This window comes from Papio anubis, chromosome X (genome assembly GCF_008728515.1).
Source record: "Papio anubis isolate 15944 chromosome X, Panubis1.0, whole genome shotgun sequence".
NCBI classification, from domain to species: Eukaryota; Metazoa; Chordata; class Mammalia; order Primates; family Cercopithecidae; genus Papio; species Papio anubis.
In genome coordinates, this window is record NC_044996.1 from 46,498,705 (window position 1) to 46,521,975 (window position 23,271).

At 37.3% G+C, this 23,271-nt stretch overlaps 1 protein-coding gene across 4 annotated transcripts in view; it reads left to right on the forward strand.

The window, feature by feature from the left end:
- MORC4 (MORC family CW-type zinc finger 4) overlaps window positions 1–23,271 on the forward strand; it is a 60,524-nt gene that overhangs the window by 9,381 nt on the left and 27,872 nt on the right. For 2 of the 4 annotated variants that reach the window (XM_017954170.3, XM_017954171.3), the window contains exons 4-9: window positions 5,317–5,534; window positions 6,273–6,420; window positions 10,323–10,515; window positions 10,837–10,965; window positions 13,646–13,765; window positions 15,159–15,259. In XM_017954170.3, the coding sequence (XP_017809659.2) occupies window positions 5,317–5,534; window positions 6,273–6,420; window positions 10,323–10,515; window positions 10,837–10,965; window positions 13,646–13,765; window positions 15,159–15,259 (909 nt within the window). The remainder of the gene's footprint in view (window positions 1–5,316; window positions 5,535–6,272; window positions 6,421–10,322; window positions 10,516–10,836; window positions 10,966–13,645; window positions 13,766–15,158; window positions 15,260–23,271) is intronic. The other 2 variants (XM_003918091.5, XM_003918092.5) reach the window with 1 other exon arrangement.

The following is a 23,271-nucleotide window of genomic DNA, read 5'->3' on the forward strand; positions in this document are numbered from 1 at the left end:
GCAAATCTGATCTTCTTCCATTTTGTCTGTGGTACTACATCTGTGAAACTTGGTTAGAGTTATAAGGTAGAAAGGAGGAGAAGAATGGTTTCAAAATAATTGCCACAATTTTTGTTCCAGATTCATTCATTTATTCATTCAACAAATTTTTATTGAGCACCTGTGTGCAAGGCACTGGAGATAAAGTGGTGAACCAGACAGACATGATTCTTGGCTGACAGCTTAGTGAGAAAGAACAACATTGACTAGTAATATAACTAAATAGGCTATTCCACCCAGTGGTAAGTGCAATGAAGGTAGAGCACAGTTTCTTTGAGAGCATATAACAGGGATCTGATCTAGTCTAGAGAGTTAAAAAAGGCTCCCCTGAAGAAATGACATTTGAATTGAAATATGAAGGATGAGTATCACCCATTCAAATTTTTTGTTCCCTCCCCAAGGAGCAAAATAGGCAGAAACTTTCTTAGCTGTAGAATTTTCCCTGTCATACCAAATATGTTTCCCACCAATTTGAGCTGGGCAATTGTTCCTCCTATTTAAAAAATAATCTCAGGTATCTTCTAGCTGATTCAAGTTTGTTTATTTGTGATTGTATCTTGAAACAAATTTGAATCAGCTAGAAGATACCTTTTTTTTTAATTAAGAAAAATTTTTTTTGAGACGGAGTTTCACTCTTGTCCCCCAGTCTGGAGTGCAGTGGCATGATCTTAGCTCACTGCAACCTCCACCTCCTGGGTTCACACACCTCTCCTGCCTCAGCCTCCCAAGTAGCTGGGATTATAGGCAGGTACAACCACGCCTAGCTAATTTTTGCATTTTTAGTAGAGACAGTGTTTCACCATGTTGGCCAGGCTGGTCTCGAACTCCTGACCCGAAGTGATCAGCCCGCCTTGGCCTCCCAAAGGGCTGAGATTACAGGCATGAGCCTCCACGCCTGGTGAAGATACCATTTATTTAAAAGAGATCATTTAAGTCCAAGCATGGTGGATCATGTCTATAATTCTAGCACTTCCAAAGGCCAAGGCAGGCAGATCGCCTGAGTCCAGGAGTTTGATACCTGCCTGGGCAACACAGGGGGACCCCCTTCTTACAAAAAAAATACAAAAATTAGCTGAACATTTTGGCATGCATCTGCAGTCCCTGCTACTCAGAAGGCTGAGGTGGGAAGATCACTTGAACCCAGGAGGCGGAGGTTGCAGTGAGCTGAGACTGTGCCATTGTAATCCAGCCTGGGCAACAGAGGAAGACCTTGTCTCAAAAATAAATAAAATTAAATTAAAAAAAAAGATTATTTAGTCCAATCCTAACTTCTAGCGAAGGATTCTACATTTTTTTTTTTTGGATGGAGTTTTGCTCTGTCGCCAGGCTGGAGTACAGTGGCGTGATCTCGGCTCACTGCAACCTCCACCTCCTGGGTTCAAGCAGTTCTCCTGCCTCAGCCTCCCGAGTAGCTGGGATTACAGGTGCGTGTCACCACGCCCAGCTAATTTTTGCATTTTTAGTAGAGACGGGGTTTTACCATGTTGGCAGCTAGAATGGTCCCACCTCGGCCTCCCAAAATGCTGGGATTACAGACATGAGCCACCATGCCTAGCCGGAAGGATTCTGTTTTTTTTTGTTTGTTTGTTTTTAAAGGAGTTTCACTCTTGTTGCCCAGGCTGAAGTGCAATGGTGCGATCTTGGCTCACTGCAACCTCTGCCTCCCGGATTCAAGTGATTCTCCTGCTTCAGCCTCCCAAGTAGCTGGGATTATAGGCATGCGCCACCATGCCCGGCTAATTTTGTATATTTAGTAGAGACAGGGTTTCACCATGTTGGTCAGCTGGTCTCAAACTCCTGACCTGAAGTGATCCACCTGCCTCGGCCTCCCAAAGTGCTGGGATTACAGGTGTGAGCCACCGCGCCTGGCGCTGTTTTTTATTTGAAGGCATATTACTTTTGTATTTGGAAAAAATAATAGAAGTAATTATGCAAATTTATTAAGCCTACAGAAGTTCTATTTGACCTCTAACATTTGTTGTTACCCTGTCCACACTTTCCAACTTTTTATGCAATTCTGTTTTCAGACTGATAAAATAGTTGTGTAACTGTAGCAACAGTTTCTTCCATAAACATAGAATTTCATGAAAATCAAATTAAAAAGGAAAAACCTATTATTAAATTCCTTTAAGGTCCACAACTAATTATCTTTACCTTCTGGGGCTAGTGTATGAATCAGTTAGTCTGTATATTCAGCTGCCTTTTTCAAGCAAGGTGAGAAACCGCTTTCAAAGTTCAAAGACTAAAAACAGCCACAGAACCACAGAGGGTATTTGCTACCTGTGCTCAGAAGTGCACTTCCTAGCAGGTGTATTCTTCTAAAACAATAGCTGGGGAATAACAGTCTGCTTAGCACGCTTTCATTCTTTTATATTACATATTAAATCACAAAAATACCTAGGAAATAGCAGTGCCTGCCTTTGTGCGCCCATGGATTTTGCCAAGGTTTGTTTCATTGGTCAGAGTCCTTATTTATTTATTTATTTATTTATTTATCTATTATTTTTCTTAACTTTTGTATTTGGTTTGGAGGTACACGTGAGGATTCGTTACATAGGTAAACATGTGTCATTGCAGAGTCCCAATTTAAATTTACCTCTCTGGATTCTGGATTCTTGACATTTTAAGATACTCCAGAGCAAGCTACTGTAGTTTTGAATTCCACTAAAAGTGCTGGTATCCAAGCCACCTTGATGTGTAAACAGTGTTGTCTCTTACATGAGAGGATACAGCAGGACTGACTTAGCAAATAGAAACCACCTGAGCCAAGTTAGCTCTGTGGAAAATATTACTGAGCTATAGCAAACTATCATATTCATTCCTACAATTCTATTATGTGTGGTGAGGGCTTTTGTATTAGGTAGTTATTTGATTGGTACCTGGCATTCATTCTGCCAGTTTGCATTTAAATGGAATGCCTAACATGAGAACTTAGGTGGAATAAAAGAGCACACAGGAAGAGTTAAGTGAAACACAGTAACAACAACAAAAATCCGGAGTTTACAGCTCCTCTCTTCTCATTTTTCTTATCCTTTTCCATTCTGGTTCTAGCCTCACGCTACTGGTTATCTTCTCAACCTTGTATCATCATTTGGTCTCCCCAAATTAACACAGTGAGGGTTTATACTTTCAAAGGGAAAAAGAGGTGATAGATGGTGGAAGAGGCTAAAAAATTAAGGGAGTTGTAATCTCCCTATTTTCACCACTTCCCCTTGATCACCTAATTGAAGCTTTTGTGGTAGAAGAGAAAGTTAAAGTCCGGTTAACCATACAAATTCATTTGAAGTGGTGTGTAAGATTACTATTTATGAAGAGCCCTGAGTTTTAGATGTGATCTTAGGTCTGAAGTAGGAGTAGGGGATAGCACATGACAACTATCAGAATGACTTCTAGAGTTAGTTTAAAATTAATGTTTGAATACTACTTTATACTTAATGTATTTTGCATACAGTATATAATTTAATCCTCATAACAAACTTTTTTTTTTTTTTTTAAAAAAGCCAATTCTTCCACAAGAAGAATGGGAATGCCTGAATCTTACTATTACAAGTCTATATCCTGGAATACTAAGGCCCATAGGCAACACAGACTGAATATTCTTTTTTTTTTTCCAACAGACTGCTGCCGTGGAAATTACCTTTTTCTGTCACTAGATTTATTTGTGCGATACACACAGCTCCTATAAAGTGTTTACTCTAGGAGGACATATGGTATTACTGTATAATGCTTTGAAATAGCAAATTAAAAGGTGGTTCCCTTTCCTAGTGAGTAAACACAAAACCATAGCCTTCAGGAAGTAGAAATCAGATACCTCAGCTCTCCATGCTCAAAAGAGTAAAATTGTTAAAGATCAGCCTGCTCAGTCATGGTCTGCTCAGAGTATCTATTTTATTGATGTTGAGAAGCACCTAATCTGTAATATATGAAGTCCTTCCTTAGATTATAAACTCTGAAGGCAAAAATCATGTCTCTTTTATTAACAATTGTCTCTAGTGCTTAGCCCAATGCATGGCACATCGTAGGTGCTTAGTTTAAATATTTATTGAATGAATGGTAGTGCACAACATTGTAAAATTAGTCAGTCTGGAGAGAAACAATCCTTTTTAGTATGATTTTTTTTTCTTTCATTGATACCTAATATTTTCCATATTTATGGGGTACATGTGAATACTTTATACATGCATAGAATGTGCAGTGATCAAGTGAGGGTGTTTGGGGTTTCCATCACCTTGAGAATTTATATGTTGGTGACATTGGAAGTCCTCTTTTCTAGCTACTTTGAAATATATGATGTATTATTGCTAATTATAGTCACCCTGGGCTATGGAACATTAGAACTTTTTTCTTCTGTCTAACTATAAGTTTTGTACTGATTCACCAAACTCTATTCATTTCTCCTTCTCATCCTGAGAAACAATCCTTACAATTAGTTTTATTGATGATGAGGGAAGATATGTAATCATTTAATTTTTAGTTTTTAAAGTTCTGTTATTTTGGTGTGTACCTGAATGGAAAATACAAGAAAGGGAAAGGTTCTGGCTTCCAGATTAAGCTGATCAAAATGGACTACAGAGATTGTTGAGGTGCCTAAGTGAAAGGTCCTTAATAGAGCAAGAGAGACTTTATACTGCAGCTGTTTGCTGATATTCAGAGGCAGAACTACCTATTTTTATCCTTTGGCCACATTCCAATGAACTGTCCCAGCAGATGGAACAGAGACTAAGAATTGGAAGGATTATCCTTTGAGTGGAGAGTTGAAATTGTCAAGATATATGATCCCTGACTTTCAGATTTCTAGAGGATGATATAAACAGGTTAGGAGATGCCTAATCTAGTACCTCTGACCAATGACAATATCTGAAACTTTTGTTACCCTCTCTAGATAACTACCCTTTTCACCTTACCCTAACTTTGCTTCTACAGCAATCAGAGCTGTTTTATCTAGACAGGAAAGGCAGCTTCCCAAGCCTTTTCCAGCTATGTTAGCTGGTGGAAAGGGGCCCTTTTTTACTTTTATAAAGTGTGACTCTAACGTAATGGAACTATTTATGTACACACAAACCACACAGAAAAATTAATCCCATTACCCCATAGTAATTTCCTGTGTTTTTAACCTAATAGTTTTGCCCATAAATACCAAAAGGAATAAAAAAGGAGGGACTTTTTACAAGTGTTATTTATTTGTAGGCCAAATATTCTGCCTGTCACCTATCTTAGGATGCTTTTTACCATTCTGATTTCTTTTTTTCTGATTTGTTTTTTCTTCTGTAATTGCAGCTTTGGCTTTACAGATAAAGTAATAAAGAAGAGCCAGTGTCCCATTGGGGTCTTTGGTAATGGTTTCAAGTCAGGCTCCATGCGGCTAGGAAAGGACGCCCTTGTCTTCACCAAGAATGGGGGTACTCTCACTGTTGGACTTCTATCACAGACCTATCTGGAATGTGTCCAGGCCCAGGCAGTTATTGTACCAATTGTTCCATTCAACCAGCAAAACAATATCCTTTCTGGAAATGGAGAATGTTGGTTAAAAATTAGTCTAATCTGAGTGTTTTGATAGGAACCTCTTCAGGTCAAATCCAACTATCAGAAGTTTTAAAAGAGGTATTCAAATGTCTTAAATTTAACTGGGATTTTTCTGTATTAAATATTTAAAAAATAAGACCATTGACAGAAGCTTAGAAATGTTTTTGCTGTATTGAAATTTTCATTGTTACACAGTTTGATCTATATAGTATGTGTCTGCTCTACCACCACCCCATGGTAAAGCTCCCGGGGCCTGCCTTTTTTCCCCCCTCCAAAGGATAGCTACATTTGTATTGATACGCCTAGAAATATACTGTTTATCAGCTTATATAATAGCAGAATAGTCATTTCCCTATATCTGCACAGCTGTTACTTCTGTTAGACACCTGGTTGTCTTGACTGGAACAGTATAGCAATAAGGTTTTAACTTATTGCTTCCAAAGAAGTTAAAAATTTAAGCCTTTGATCTTTGCTTTTAAATATAAGACTTTGTTTACATTATATCTTTGAAGCTATATTCTGCATGGGCAACTGATTTTGGAGCTTGTCTCTATAACTTTTCTCCATTTTTCACCTTTCTTCTTTCTATAGCAGTAATATGCATGCTTTATGTCTGTAGTTTTGTCTAAATATGCAACCCAAAGGGCAGATCTTCCTTCTCAATAGCATCCTAAGATATTATTTTTTTCTTTGACTATATTTGATTTTACAAAAAATGATTATTACCGAGGATTCATTGCCCAGCCTAGAAGCCATCTTGAACTATTCCATTTTCAACAGTGAAAATGACCTGCTGGCCCAGTTTGATGCCATCCCAGGCAAAAAAGGCACTCGTGTTCTCATTTGGAACATCCGCAGGTATAGTATTACGAAGGTGATAGCTTCTAATAAACAAAGGTAGTATGATGAAACACATTTTTATTTAATTTTAACTTTCAAAATTTTTATAGAAAGACAGGGTCTCATTTATGTTGCCCAGGCTAGTCTCGAACACCTGGCTTCAAGCGATATTCCCTCCTTAGCCTCCCAAATTATTGGGATTACAAGTGTGAGCCACTGCACTTGGCCTAGCATATTTTAATAACTCTTTTTAGAGAAGCAAAATAGATAAATTTTGATACGTATTTATATCTCATTGCATACTTTTATGTAACTTCGTCTTAGAAAAACAAGAGTTCTGGCTGGGTGCAGTGGCTCATGCTTGTAATCCCAGCACTTTGGGAGGCTGAGGTGGGCAGATCACGAGGTTGAGAGACTGAGACCATCCTGGCCAACATGGTGAAACCCCGTCTCTATTAAAAAAAAAAAAAAAAAGTACAAAAATTAGCTGGGCGTGGTGGTGCACCCCTGTAGTCCCAGCTACTTGGGAGGTTGAGGCAGGAGAATCACTTGAACCCAGGAGTTGGAAGTTGCAGTGAGCCGAGATCACGCCACTGCACTCCAGCTTGGCAACAGAGTGAGACTCCGTCTCAAAAAAAAAAAAAAAAAAAAGAAAAAGGAAAACAGTTCTGTTTGAGATAGTGGTTCTTGTTGGTAAAATGTGGTATGTTTAAGGTGGAAACACACATATCCTGAGGCTATTGCCACAGATAATTAGGACAGTTTAGCATATTCTAAGCTCCTCAGAATCCTTTATAAATATCTATTTCATATTCATGGGCACTTTTTTTTTTTTTTTTTTTTAAATGAGACAGAGTCTCTCTTGCCCAGGCTGGAGTGCAGTGGTGGAAACTTGGTTCACTGTAACCTTCACCTTCTGGGTTCAAGTGATTCTTGTGCCTCAGCCTCTCGAGTAGCTGGGATTACAGGTGTGTGCCACCACGTCTGGCTAATTTTTATATTTTTTGTAGAGACGGGGTTTTGCCATGTTGTCCAGGCTGATCTTGTACTCCTGACCTCAAGTGATCCACCCACCCCAGCCTCTATTACTGGAGTGAGACACCATGCCTGGCCAATAGGCATTTTTTTATGTTTGGTAATTGATAGTTATTTTACTTATTAGACAATGACAATGAAGCATGAGAAAGAAAAATTAGAGCAAACAAAATACAGTAAGATCTTTAAAAAAATAACAACTTCTATATTAGTGCTTTCACAGTAGCTGGATTAGAAGTAGAAAAATCTGGCCAGGCATGGTGGCTCACACCTGTAATTCCAGTACTTTGGGAGGCCAAGGCAGGAGGATCACTTGAGGCCAGGAATTTGAAACCAGCCTGGGCAACAAAGTGAGACCCTGTCTCTTAAAAAAAAAAAAAAAAAAAAAGAGAAGTAGAAAAACATCTTTGAAGCAGATAAATATGAACTATAATGAGACTAGGTTAAGATCATGTCTTCAAAACTAATAAAACAGTCTAGAAATACTTTATGGTATTTCATTTTTTTAATCTTAGCATGTCTAATGGAATACATTTAAGAATCGGATTATGGCTCAAGCCTGTAATCCCAGCACTTTGGGAGGCTGAGATGGGCAGATCACGAGGTCAGGAGATCGAGACCATCCTGGCTAACATGGTGAAACACCGTCTCTACTAAAAAAATACAAAGAACTAGCCGGACGTGGTGGCGGGCGCCTGTAGTCCCAGCTACTCGGGAGGCTGAGGCAGGAGAATGTCATAAACCCGGGAGGCAGAGCTTGCAGTGAGTGGAGATGGCGCCACTGCACTCCAGCCTGGGCAACAGAGCAAGACTCCATCTCAAAAAAAAAAAAAAAAAAAAAAGAAAAAAGAATGGATTAACACCTAAACACTAAAAAATAACCCTAAAAACCTTTAATATAAAATAGAGGTATTACTGATATGCCTAATAGAAAAGATTATCAGATACATTTCTTCATCCTTTTCTCCTTAGGTGAAGTATTTTGTCTCATTTACCTGGGTAAAACAAATAAAAACAATGCTGGTTTATATAGAGAGTACTGTACTTAACAATTAAAAGAAGTGTGACTCACACATTGGTAATTTAGATCCTCGCTGTGTCCTACTGAGAAAACCTCAAGTAATATAGTTGGTATTACAAAGAATTTTTTGAGGTATTACAGTGATTTACATATCTTAAACAGAACTTTTTCTTTTTATGTCTTTTCCCAGTTATGTATATGGTACTAGGTGCTATACAGGTTGACTTTCCCTAATCCAAAAATCTAAAATCTGAAATGCTGCAAAATCTAAAACATTTTGAGCACAGACATGACAACTCAAAGGAAATGATCATTGGAACATTTCGGATTTTGGATTTTTAGATTAGGAGTGCTCAACCAGTAAGTATAATGCAAATATTTCAAAATCCAAAAGGATCCAAAACACTTCTGGTCCCAAACATTTCAGTTAAGGGATACTCAACCTGTATAAATAAAGGATTACATGGTCAAATAAATTTGGGAAAAGCTGACTTAAGGTTTACTGTGTTGCTTTATTGTAGGACTTCTGAGAGTCCTGGAGTACTTTAATATACTAATGTATGTTGAAAATATGTAAAAGAGCTATACACTATGCAGTGTTTCCCAATCAATTTTGAAAAAGTGTTTCTTTAGGTTGGGTGGTGGCTCACACCTCTAAACCCAGACCTTTGGGAGAACAACATGGGAGAATTGCTTGAACCCAGAAGTTGGAGGCCATGGTGAGCTATGATCATGCCACTGCACTCCAGCCTGGGCAACAGAGCAAGACCCTGTCTCTAACGAAAATGTTTCTACAGACCTTTTTTCCTTAGATGGGGAAGGTGAGGGACAAGGAAGATAGCATCTCCTCAGGGCATATGCCTTGGGGTCGGGTGGAGTAGTGAGAATCAGAATTATCCTGGAAAATCCATAATATGCTATCATACATTGACATGGACATGATGCAGACAGACCATAATGGCTCTGGTGCAGCCCTATAAAAGGAGCTACAATTTCAACACGGCAGCTCTGAGCTTACAGAGCCTGAAGTATGAAGCAGAGTTATCACTAGAGCTCAAGGTGACTCTGAGGGCTAAGAATTATTTCTCAATTTTTTGATCTTAGAACTTTTATGTATTTTATGTATTTTATTTTATGTACTTTTTAAGAGTATCTTATGAGATTACTGTTGCACAGAATAAATTTTGGGAACTACTGTTCTGATATATATGTTTTCTCTAAAACCTGTCATTTGAGTTTTTTTCAAGGATTAAGATGGGTCTTAACCTTTTTTCCCTGGCGGTGGTTAGTCATATAGCTCAGGGTCTTGGAATGGATCAAAACCAAGTGGCCCAAAATGATTATGGGAAGAAGAAAGTTCCTTATGAAAGGAATGTTAGTACCATTATATTTAAATGATAATTCTATAAATGGTATCCTAGAGGACTAGTAAATATATGCTGCTTTTATAACAATCTTTTTTACTTTTAAGAAATAGGATTAGATCTGGGGAGATGTTAGTATCTTTTTTGTTTGAAGTTGGTAGAAGTGGGTTTTGATTCATCTGTTCATTCAGTTGGGGAAAATGATGTTGAGTGACTTACTAACAATACCTAGAAAGCTTGTGTCTATTTTAAGATCCCACTTTGAAGATAGCTGACATCCATTTGATTTATCAGATCATAGACATTCCACGTTCTTTTTTTCTTAGGAATGTGGCATCATCACCTCTATGAAAAAGTAGATTTGTTTAGAATGGGAATACCCTTAAGTATCATATGATCCTCCACCCAAGTGGTTTGTAGTTCCTTTGCACTGGTAGTCAGGGAAAGAAACAGATACCTGAGTTTTGGCTCATATTGTTTTTTTTCTTTTGGGTTCCTAGTGCATTTTTTGTCCTTTGGAGCCAGTTTTTGTTAGATTGGTACTTGTCTGTTTTCCCCAGAAATAAAAATGGAAAATCTGAGTTGGACTTTGATACAGATCAATATGACATCCTGGTATCAGACTTTGACACAGAAGAAAAAATGACTGGCGGTATTACCTCTGAGCTGCCAGAAACAGAATATTCTTTAAGGGTAAGTAAGAATGGTTTTTCAACAATGAGAGGTAAGATTTCCTATAACCTGAAAATATTATAGAACAAGATCTTCTTTTAGTTATTCAAAGATGACAACCCTCCAGCCATGTGCTAGTATTCCTTTTTATTGTCTCAGTTGAGACAGTTTAGATAATATAGTCAACAGTACTTTAGTGTGGTAGTTTACATAGTGTAAGAAGGTATAGAAATGGAGCCAAATCTTTGCCCAGCATAGAATCAGGTGATAGCAGTGTTTTATGGGGATGTCAGCAGAATTGGCAATATCACATAACTTTCCCTTCACCATTCTATTCCACAGGCATTTTGTGGTATTCTATATATGAAGCCACGGATGAAAATTTTTCTGCGTCAAAAGAAGGTGACTACCCAGATGATTGCCAAGAGCCTGGCCAATGTAGAATATGATACATATAAACCTACCTTCACAGTATCCTTACAACTATAGCACTACATGAAGTTGACCTCTTTATTTCAGGATTAAGTTTTCAGGTTGACACAGAAAAACAAAAACTTTCCCTTTCCAATTCAAAAACATATGTCATAGTACACATTCTATTATAGTGTACTCTGAGGAAGTCTTTCTTAAATGCCAATCTATGTACCATTTTTATCAGAAGTCACCTGGAAACTGTTGAAATAATAGAATCTTGAGACTGGAGATTCTGGTTCAGTAGTGTCTGAAACCTTTTTTTAAAAAAATAAGAAATATTTATTATTTTAAAATCCTCAGCTGATTCTAATGAGCAGCCAGGTTTGAGAATCTCTACTGTAAGGAATAATACACATCATTTGGTTTGTACTGGGATTTTGATATATATTAAATTTACTGAAATAAGCAAAATACTGACTAGAACTTCTTAATCTTGTAGATACACTGCAATTTTTTATTGTAACAGGTCCAGACTTACATTGGTTGAAGTTAGGAAAGTGGAAATTAAAAGTTGATTTTCTAGAGTGAAATAAATCTTCTTAGGTTTGACATAAATTCCTGGTACTTCTCATAATGGTAGCCACTCAGAGGAGCCATTGCTTTTTACTTCTACCTCTCCCCCGCATTGCATCGAGAATGGATTTCAGAGACTAGAAAAAAATCTGAAGATGAACTGTGGATATTAGGTACAACTTCGTTGATGGCTTTTGGGGCAGAAAATGTTTTTGAAAGGCTGAAAACTTGCAAGGTTATGAAAAATTGTCCTTTTAATTTATTTTCTAGTAACTAAGCACAACTCTTGGCCTGAGAAACATGCTCACACTCTATTTGCTTTATCAAAGGCATTATGTAGCATGCTTTGTCCTTCCCTGACCAAAAATGAGAAATCGTTGGTCTCTTTTTTCTCCTTTTTGGAAACACATATCTTGGCTACTAGGAATGTTTTCTTAAAGCACTAAACAAATCAATTTAATAAAGCCAGAGCTAGCATTGTTTGCTTCTATAGGTGAATTAGTTATAATCTCACCATATGTAGACTAGGATATTAGTACCATAGGTTTAACAGAGCCAGTCTAAAGAAGTGCTTTCCAACTACTGTTTTAGGATATAACACATACCTGTCTCTAGCTTTTTTCTTTTGTGGGTTTCTATCCGGGAAACTTTTATGCATGCATTCTATATGTTACCTCAGCTCTTCTCAGACTCCCTTCTCATTAAACCAAATTACCTTCCAATATTATAGTTTGGACTAAACAGATTTACTTTAGGCATGGGTAAAATGAAAGTCCTAATAAAATTTCCCCCAAGGTCACTGAGGAACAAGATCATTGATACTAACTTACTTACTTCTCAATTATCAAAGTCCACTTCTTTCATCTTTGTTCTGTCTTCTTGCACTAATTTGGCAAGTCTCCTACCCCAGTGTACCCTCACTCCATAATTTGGAATTTTAAAAGTGCACAACAGAAAGAAAAATTTGACAATCTTTATCTTTACAAAGTTAATTTTATGGCATAGGATTTTGGTTTGTTTGCTTGCAGGAGTTTTGTCTTGTTTTGTTTTTGCATTAGAATAGGTCTTATTTGAGGTTTTATGTGAACTGCTAGAGTCCAGAACATTATATATTCTGAGCCAAACATTACTGTGTTATGCACCCACTTGAGTCATGTCTTTGTGTCATATGTGACCCATTTGTTATAGGGTGTTGATGCAAGTAGCTTGTCTTTTAAAGGGGGCATGGAGATCATTTTTTGAATAAGTGACAAAAATAAATTTTCATTTGACTCATTTAGACATGAAGGTTTCTTAGAATTTGTTTTAATGAAAATCTCAGTTTCTCTGTCTCCCCTTTATCTTTCTCACTTACTTACCTCAGTTTTTAAATTAAGTAGGACCTGTTAAAAACTCATCATTATTCATATTTTACTTGTAATAATCAGTTGTCTTCATTTCATTTATCCAAGCTTGTTAACTTCTTCCCATGAGATGTATCACTACAGGACTATTCATTGTTCTTTACCTTTGCTTTTGCTTTCATTGTGTTTGGTATGGTAAGAAGATTTACTTTATTGGATATAATTTTACAGATTCGTATTGGCCCATTTACAGCTCTTATCAGAACCTATGAGCCCTAGCAGCAAATTGAGCAACTAGCAAGGGCTAAAAAATGTTTTGTGATTATTTGTCAATTTTATAATCACTGATAGTATTTAGGTATCTTTTCTTACAGTCTTTCTATGTGTGTGTGTGGTGTGTGTGCATGTGTGTGTGATGTTTTTATAATCTGAGCATTTCCTGATATTCTCACATATTTCAAGGGCATAATTTTAAAAGAGCTGCATGTAGCTGTATCAACATTTATTTAATCATTTCTTTATTGTTGAACATTTAAATTATTTCTGTTTTTCTGCTTTTATAACAAATTGAAAAATCTCTGTAATTCCTAAACCTTTGTGGGCCTCCCTGACTGTTTCTGTGGGATAAATTCTTTAAAAGATAATTACTTGGTCGAATATTAAGAATATTCTCAAAGCAATTGCAACAGGTGTTTAAATGCCCTCTCAAAAGGTTGTACCAATTTATGTCCCTTGGTATTTGATGTTTTTTCTATAATATGGTGCAAAATTTATCGTTGAAGTCCCTGGTATGTTTGTCTCCTTAACAATGTTCTTCTCAGAATAAGCAGGTGAGAATCACCTTTGGGTTTTCTTGCAAGAATAGTAACCAGTTTGGAATAATGATGTATCATAACAACCGACTCATAAAATCCTTTGAGAAGGTGGGGTGCCAGGTGAAGGTGAGTGGTTAATATTTCTTTGTCATAGGAGGCTGAAAAGAGTGGGAAGAGAATTTAAAATTTGCAAAGGGGATAGGCTCATTAATGGCTTTTACTCCCATCTTATGATGCTTTTTGAATTCTGATCCTGGAATTGTGTTACCAGTGAGCTGTCTTGTGTTGAAAAACTCTTTCTACCTCTCATTCTTCAGATGTTAATCAACCCAACAACTTTACTGAATACATTTTCTAAGTAGCTGTTACTAAGAGGCAGAATGAGAATACCAGCAAGTTTACCATGTGTCTCAGCTTATTTGTGTTTTAGGTAACTCTTTCCATTTTCTTGGGAAGACAATAAGGCGTAGTGAAAGGCATATAAAATATGGTGGTTGAAGACCAGGATTTGGGTCCTGAATTTTCCATTTACAAGCTGTGTAACCTTGGATAAATTGTTTAATTTATCTGAGGATCAATTTCCTGACCTATAAAGTGGAAACAACAATAATAAACATACCTGCTTTGCCTACCTTGCAGCTTACAGGGTTGAGAGATTTAAATGGGATGAATTATGTGAAAATATTTTTTAAACCACTTTATACAAATTTTACCATCATCTTTAATGTCTTAATGATTATTTAAAGTAGCAATGTCTACAAGTATCCCTTTTATTCCTGTTTTACAGATAAGATTGCTAAAGCACAAAAATGATTAACTGCTTCATCATAGTAAGACAGTTATATAAAGCCCAGGATAACTCATTTTCAGCCTATTTTGTTTTTCCTTGTTATAGCACCTTTAGACAACTCATGTTTGTGTGCCAGTCTAATTACACCTTTACTCGGTTTCTTCCGTTAAAGAATTAGAATATGATTTAAATCTATGAAACTCTTGCATCAACTTGTAATTAATAATTGCTGTGTGACTCTCTTTAGTAGTTGTTTGGTGGCCTATGTATGTGGGAAAATTGTTTATTTTAATATAGGATCACATAGCACCCCTAAAATTGTTTTCAGATGAATATTTGTTTCAGTTCCTTAGAACAGTAGTATATAACCTTGGTTTTTTAGCACGGTAATTCTTTATTCAAATGCAGTCTTATGGTAGTCCTGGAATATAAAGCAGATAAAAGTTGAGGTAGTGTGGGTGAAGTAGAGATGGCTACTAATTGCAGAAGACTCCTAGTGATCTATGGATCATATTTTGAAAATCTCTGCCCTGGAATTTGTCAGAATTTCTAGTTCAGTTTAATGCTTGCAGTCTGTTGATGTACATTCTAAGTGTTTCTCTAGATCTTGATGGTCTTTTCTTGCTCATGAACGTTATGTAACCTTTCTATTATTGTTTGGAATCAAAAGGAAATGCCTGCAGGCAGCCAACAGTAATGTAAGTGTTGAAATTAATATTTTCTTCTAAGCCAACTCGTGGAGAAGGTGTAGGAGTAATTGGAGTCATTGAGTGCAATTTCCTAAAACCTGCCTACAACAAACAAGACTTTGAGTATACCAAGGAGTACCGGTGAGTCACTCCCAACCTGAGGTGCTTCCGTTAGTTTGTTCAGATGTGATTCTATTCTCCAAAGCCTCTAAAATCATCTCTAAAAACCTGCTAAATAAGTTAACTGAGAATTACTTCAAATTTGTTTTCCAAGATTAGAGGTAAAATGATTTCATTTTAAATTAAAGTTTGCTGAATGATATATGGAGTCTTGTTGAGATAAACCTTACCTTTAGAAATTATGCAAAGAGCATAGGAGTAATTTGGTAAAAGATTTCTGGGGAAATGAAAAGCTTTGGAATTGATCTTAATGGAAACAGATGAATGGATCTGAAGTTATGGAACACATTGGGTAAAAAAAAGCAGATTGAAATTTGTTCCAAAAATTTTTCTTGAAGCCAGTGAACAGATTTAGAGCAAAGTGGTGGAACAGCAGGAAAGACGTGCTTTCTTTAAAGCATCTAGATTTAATAGGGCAAGCAAACAGGTAAGATTCTGAAAGGAACTCGACATTATGGCTGAACCAGTAGGGATATTTTTAGAAGAGAAAGAAAGGAGTTTTTAAAGCCAGGTTAGAATAGTTTGTTTTAAAAATGTCGAGAGGGAAATGAGTTTTATTCGTTAAGTATTATGAGACAGCTTCTATGTGCCAGGTACTAAGGATGAAAAATAAGACTCTTCGACACCTATAAACAAATATGTATGCAAATAAGAAACTTAAATACTTATAATTGTTTAATAGGGGATATGGGCAAAGCAGGGAGAACTTTAAATATGCTTAAGGGAGTTAGGGAAGGCTTCACAAAGCAGATTATATTTGAGATTAAACATGAAGGAAAAGTTTTCTAGGTGTACAGTAGAGGAAGGACATTCTAAGCAGAGGGAAGTATCTGTAAGCGCAAAAAAAGGATAAGGGGTATTCTGGGAGTCTGGAGAAAGAAGGCATGAGGACATTTGCTGTCATTTTCCTTGAAGTCTCAGTAGCAAATATTTTTCTTAGAGTGGGAGAAAAGAAATTTCCGAAATCTCTTTTGTTTTGTGCCCGGACTCTAATGAAGTCAAGTCTTGTATCTTAACTTGTCTGGAACCGCAAGAATTTTAGGTTTATTGTTTGAGAGAGATAACTATTTGAATGGCAACTCAAAATTAATTTCAGGGTAATTGGTTCATGGTCACTTGGGCTACTCAGTGGTTATGACAACTACCTGCCCTCAGTCTAAGTAAAATGGTCATTTAAATATAAATCTGGCCCATAATGGAAATCTTTGGCCAGGACTTGACTGTTAGGAGTGAAAGCTTAGGAATGACATTAGTTTGACAAAAGTATCCGAGTCAAGTTTTTATGTTTCCGTTGAATGAAAAGAATAGTGAATTGCTGATGACTACCTAAATAATTAAGATTTGTGAAATTCAAATGTTAGATATTAAAAATTATTTAACATCTTTCTATATCATCTTTGCCACCAATCCCCCAAATCTACCTTTAAATTTTTACAGGCATTAGACCTTTGGCTTTTGATGTCTAGTTTTGGTATGATGAGGTGATTGCAGTGGATCAGATAGAGATAGTCTGTAGACAGTAGATTTATTCAGTTGAACACACAGGATTTCTGACTTAGCATAACATCTGCTACACACTTTATTAAAAACAGAGAACTAGTATACTATTCTGCGTATAGTCTTTTGAGAATAACAAATTTGCATAACTCTTGTGCCAATTCTGGCACCTTTGCCCTTTTTTATTCAATTTATTTTATATAAAATGAAAAAGTATTTAAATTAAAAAAACAGGAATTTAAGAGAGGGATTAGAGAAGGTTGTCTGCTATAACAAACTCATCCTATGAGTATTATAGATATCAAAACCTGCAAATGATAAAAGAGATACCAGCCATCATACTGCTGGAATGTCTACAAATAAATCATCTGTAATATCACTTTTAACAGTTGTGGAGCTTACAGACATTTGTATAAACAGATTGTAACATATATGAAGTAATTTGGTGAGCAATAAAAAAGCTCTTTGATCAATCAAAGCCTAAGTAGCATGTTATGGGGAAAATGCCTTGATAGAGGAGATGGGGAAGGTTTTGGGTAGAAAGTATGACTTGAGATGTGCCTCACATGTTACAAGACATGGAAGAGAGGAAAGGGAATTCTAAGATGGAATTGTAGCATGAGCTAAGGTACTGACAGGAACTCAGAATTGGTAAGAATATGGGGAGGAGAGATAACGGGATATAACTAGAGTGAAGGCAAATCAAGTTAAATGGGTAGAGTAGAGCCATACCCTAGAGGAGCAGTTGGCAAACTTTTTCTGAAAAGGGCTGGAAGGGGTCACAACTACTCAATTTTGCTGTAGTATGAAAGCAGCCATAGACAATAAGTAAAGGAATCAGCATGGCTATGTCTAATATAATTTTGTTTACAAAAACAGACAGTGGGCTGGATTTGGCTCCAGTTTGCTGACCCCTGTCCTAGAACCATCATTCCTAAATTACATGCTAAGCTACACATAATGAATTCATAGGAGAGCCATGAGGTATTTTACATCTTTGAGGGAAATATAGTGATACTCAACTTCTGTCTATAAACCACAGAAATTGTCTTCTATTGCTGTCATAACAAATTACCACATAACTTAGTGGCTGATAACAATACTAATTTACTGTAGTAGCGTGCTGTAGGTTAGATGTCCTACACAGATCTTACTGGGCTATAATCGAGGTATTGGCAGGGCCGCATTCCTTTCTGGAGGCTCTAGGGAAGAATCCAGTTTCCTGTCTTTTCCAGCTTATAGAGGCTGCCAGCATTTCTTGCCCATGGCCTTCTTCCTTCACCTTCAAAGCTAGCAGTGACAGGTTGAGTCCTCATATTGCATCACTCTGATGACCTTACTTTTGTCATCACATCTTCTCTGATTCTGACTCTTCTGCTGCACTCTTCTACTTCTAAGGTCCCTTGTGATTACATTGGATAATTCAGGATATTCTTTCTGTCTTAAGGTCAACTTGATGAGTAACCTAAATTTCCACTTGCTGTGTAAACATTATGTTTATCACAGTCTTCCCTTTGTTCTCTCAGATTCCACTTACATCTCATATGCAAAATATGTTCACCCCATCCCAACGTTTCCAAAAGTCTCCACCCATTACAGCATCAATGCAGGGTCAAAAATTTCACGTAAATGTCATCAACTAAAAAGTCTCAAATCTCATTATCTAAATCACATAAGGGCGATACTCTTGAGTATGGTACATCTTCGGGCAAAACTCCTCTACATCTGAGGATATGTATTTTCTTTTTTTGTATTTTGCTGTTAAAATACAGTGGTGGGACAAGCATAGGATACTAATTATATATATTCTTTTTCAAATGGGGGAGAAACTAAAAGGAAAAAAGGGGTCACAGGTCCCAGGCATTTTCAAAAATCTAGCATGCACATTCCATTAAATTTCAAGGCCTTCATCCTCTAGTCTTGAGGCTTTGCTCTCTGGGCTTATGATTCCACCCTCAAAGTTGACTTTCCTTTTTCCTGAAGGGTAGCATGTGTTTGCAGCTGAGTAGTTTCATCAGCCTGTTTCCTGACTGTAGAATTTTGAGGGTCCAACAGGCTTCTCTTCATCCCTTTCAATTCAAGCTAGCTTTTTGTTTTGTTTTGTTTATTTGTTTTTGAGATGGAGTTTTTCTCTTGTTGCCCAGGCTGGAGTGCAGTGGCACTCCACTGCAACCTCCCCATACTGGGTTCAAGTGATTGTCCTGCCTCAGCCTCCAGAGTATCCGGGATTACAGGCATGCACCACCACGCCCGGTTAATTTTGTATTTTTAGTAGAGACGGGGTTTCTCCATGTTGGTCAGTCTGGTCTTGAACTCCTGCCTCAGCCTCCCAAAGTGCTGGGATTTCAGGTGCGAGCTACCGCGCCCAGCCTCAAGCTAGCTGTCATGCTAGTATGCCACTCTTAAGAATCTTGTGAGTCTCCCATGTATGTCATGTATATTCATGTCATCCAACAAGAGGCTCTGGGCAGGTCTTTCCTGGGGAATCCTATATCTGTTTTTTGGCTTCAGCTGAGATGGCTGTGGAGATCTGTGAGTCATATGCTTTATCTTTCTTATTATTATTATACTTTAAATTCTGGGTTACATGTGCAGAATGTGCAGTTTTGCTACATAGGTATACATGTGCCATGGTGGTTTGCTGCACCCATCAACCCATCACCTACATTAGGTATTTCTCCTAATATTATCCCTGCCCTAACCCCACACCCCCTACAGGCCCCAGTTTGTGATGTTCCCCTCCCTGTGTCCGTGTGTTCTTGTTGTTCAACTCCCACCTGAACATGTGGTGTTTGGTTTTCTGATCTTGTTATAGTTTGCTGAGAATGATGGTTTCCAGCTTCATCCATGTCCCTGCAAATGACATGAACTCATCCTTTTTTATGGCTCCTTAGTATTCCATGGTGTATATGTGCCACATTTTCTTAATCCAGTCTATCATTGATGGACATTTGAGTTGGTTCTAAGTCTTTGCTATTGTGAATAGTGCCGCAATAAACATAATGTGTGCAAGTGTCTATAGCAGCATGATTTATAATCTTTTGGGTATATACCCAGTAATGGGATGGCTGGGTCAAATGGTATTTCTAGTTCTAGATCCTTGAGGAATTGTCACACTGTCTTCCACAATGGTTGAACTAGTTTACACTCCCACCAACAGTGTCAAAGGGTTCCTATTTTCCACAACCTCTCCAGCATCTGTTATTTCCTGACTTTTTAATGATTGCCATTCTAACTGGTGTGAGATGGTACCTCATTGTGGTTTTGATTTGCATTTCTCTAATGACCAGTGATAATGAGCATTTTTTTCATATGTCTGTTGGTTGCATAAATGTCTTCTTTTGCGAAGTGTCTGTTCATATCCTTTGCCCATTTTTTGATGGGGTTGTTGATTTTTTCCTTGTAAATTTGTTCAAATTCTTTGTAGATTCTGGATATTAGCCCTTTGTCAGATGGATAGCTTACAAAATTTTCTCCCATTCTGTAGGTTGCCTGTTCACTCTGATGGTAGTTTCTTTTGCTGTGCAGAAGCTCTTTAGTTTAATTAGATCCCATTTGTCAATGTTAGCTTTTGTTACCACTACTTTTGGTGTTTTAGACATGAAGTCTTTGCCCATGCCTATGTCCTGAATGGTATTGCCCAGGTTTTCTTTTAGGATTTTTATGGTCCTAGGTTTTACATTTAAGTTTTTGATCCATCTTGAGGTGATTTTTCTATAAGGTGTAAGGAAGGGGTCCAGTTTCAGTTTTCTGTAGATGGCTAGCCAGTTTTCCTAACACCATTTATTAAATATGGAATATTTTCCCCATTGCTTGTGTGTATCAGGTGTGTTAAAGATCAGATGGTGGTAGATGTGTGGCATTATTTCTGAAGCCTCCGTTCTGTTCCATTAGTCTATATATCTGTTTTGGTACCAGTACCATGCTGTTTTGGTTACTGTAGCCTTGTAGTAAAGTTTGAAGTCAGGTAGCGTGATGCCTCCAGCTTTGTTCTTCTTGCCCAGGATTGTCTTGGCTATGTGGGCTCCTTTTTGGTTCCATATGAAGTTTAAAGTAGGTTTTTCCAATTCTGTGACGAAAGTCAGTGGTAACTTGATGGAGATAGCATTGAATCTATAAATTACTTTGGGCACTAAGGCCATTTTCACGATATTGATTCTTCCTATCCATGAGCATGGAATGTTTTTCCATTTGTTTGTGTCCTCTCTGATTTCCTTGAGCAGTGGTTTGTAGTTCTCCTTGAAGAGCTCCTTCACATCCATTGTAAGTTATATTCCTAGGTATTTTATTCTCTTAGTAGCAATTGTGAAGGGGAGTTCACTCATGATTTGGCTGTTTGTCTGTTATTAGTGTATAGGAATGCTTGTGACTTTTGCACATTGATTTCGTATCCTGAGACTGCTGAAGTTGCTTATCAGCTTAAGGAGATTTTAGGCTGAGACGATGGGGTTTTCTAAATATACAGTCATGTCATCTGCAAACAGAGACAATTTGACTTTCTCTCTTCCTATTTGAATACGGTTTATTGCTTTCTCTTGCCTGATTGCCCTGGCCAGAACTTCTAGTACTGTGTTGAATAGGAGTGGAGAGAGAGGACATCCTTGTCTTGTGCCGGTTTTCAAAGGGAATACTTCCAGTGTTTGCCCATTCAGTATGATACTGGCTGTGGGCTTGTCATAAATAGCTCTTATAATGTTGAGATACGTTCCATCGATACCTAGTTTATTGAGAGTTTTTAGCGTGAAAGGCTGTTGAATTTCATTGAAGGCTTTTTCTGCATCTATTGAGATAATCATGTGGTTTTTGTCATTGGTTCTGTTTATGTGATGGATTACGTTTACTGATTTGTATATGTTGAACCAGCCTTGCATCCCAGGGATGAAGCCAACTTGATCGCAGAGGATAAGCTTTTTGATGTGCTGCTGGATTCGGTTTGCCAGTGTTATTGAGGATTTTCGCATTGATGTTCATCAGGGATATTGGCCTAAAATTTTCTTTTTTTGTTGTGTCTCTGCCAGACTTTGGTATCAGGATGATGCTGGCCTCATAAAATGAGTTAGGGAGGATTCCCTCTTTTTCTATCAATTGGAATAGTTTCAGAAGGAATGGTGCCATCTCCTCTTTGTAGCTCTGGTAGAATTCATCTGTGAATCCGTCTGGTCCTGGACTTTTTTTGGTTGGTAGGCTATTAATTATTGCCTCAATTTCAGAGCCTGTTATTGGTCTAGTCAGATATTCAATTTCTTCCTGCTTTACACTTAGGAGGGTGTATGTGTCCAGGAATTTATCCATTTCTTTTAGATTTTATAGTTTATTTGCTTAGAAGTGTTTATAGTATTCTCTGATGGTAGTTTGTATTTCTGTGGGATTGGTGGTGATATCCCCTTTATCATTTTTCATTGTGTCTATTTGATTCTTCTCTCTTTTCTTCTTTATTAATCTTGCTAGCAGTCTGTCTATTTGGTTGATCTTTTCAAAAAATCAGCTCCTGGATTCATTGAATTTTTGAAGGGTTTTTTGTGTCTCTATCTCCTTCAGTTCTGCTCTGATCTTAGTTATTTCTTGTCTTCTGCTAGCTTTTGAATGTGTTTGCTCTTGCTTCTCTAGTTTTTTTAATTGTAATGTTAGGATGTTGATTTTAGATCCCTCCTGCTTTTGCTTGTGGGCATTTAGTGCTATAAATTTCCCTGTACACACAGCTTTAAATGTGTCCCAGAGATTCTGGTATGTTGTGTCTTTGTTCTCATTAGCTTCAAAGACCATCTTTATTTCTGCCTTCATTTCGTTATTTACCCAGTAGTCATTCAGGAGCAGGTTGTTCAGTTTCCATGTAGTTGTGTGATTTTGAGTGAGATTATTAATCCTGAGTTATAATTTGATTGCACTGTGGTCTGAGAGACAGTTTTTTGTGATTTCTGTTCTTTTACATTTGATGAGTGTTTTACTTCCAATTATGTGGTCAATTTTAGAATAAGTGCTATGTGATACTGAGAAGAATGTATATTCTGTTGATTTGGGATGGAGAGTTCTGTAGATGTCTATTAGGTCTAATTGGTCCAGAGCTGAGTTCAAGTCCTGTATATCCTTGTTAATTTTCTGTCTCATTGATCTGTCTAATGTTGACAGTGGGGTGTTAAAGTCTCCCTTTATTATTGTGTGGGAGTCTAAGTCTCTTTGTAGGTTTCCAAGAACTTGCTTTATGAATCTGGGTGTTCTTATATTGGGTACATATATATTTAGGATAGTTAGCTCTTCTTGTTGAATTGATCCCTTTACCGTTATGTAATGGCCTTTTTTGTCTCTTTTGATCTTTGTTGGTTTAAAGTCTGTTTTATCAGAGAGTAGAATTGCAACCCCTGCTTTTTTTTGCTTTCCATTTCTGCGGTAGATCTTCCTCCATGCCTTTATTTTGTGCCTATGTGTATCTTTGCGTGTGATATGGGTCTCCTGAATACAACACACCGATGGGTCTTGAC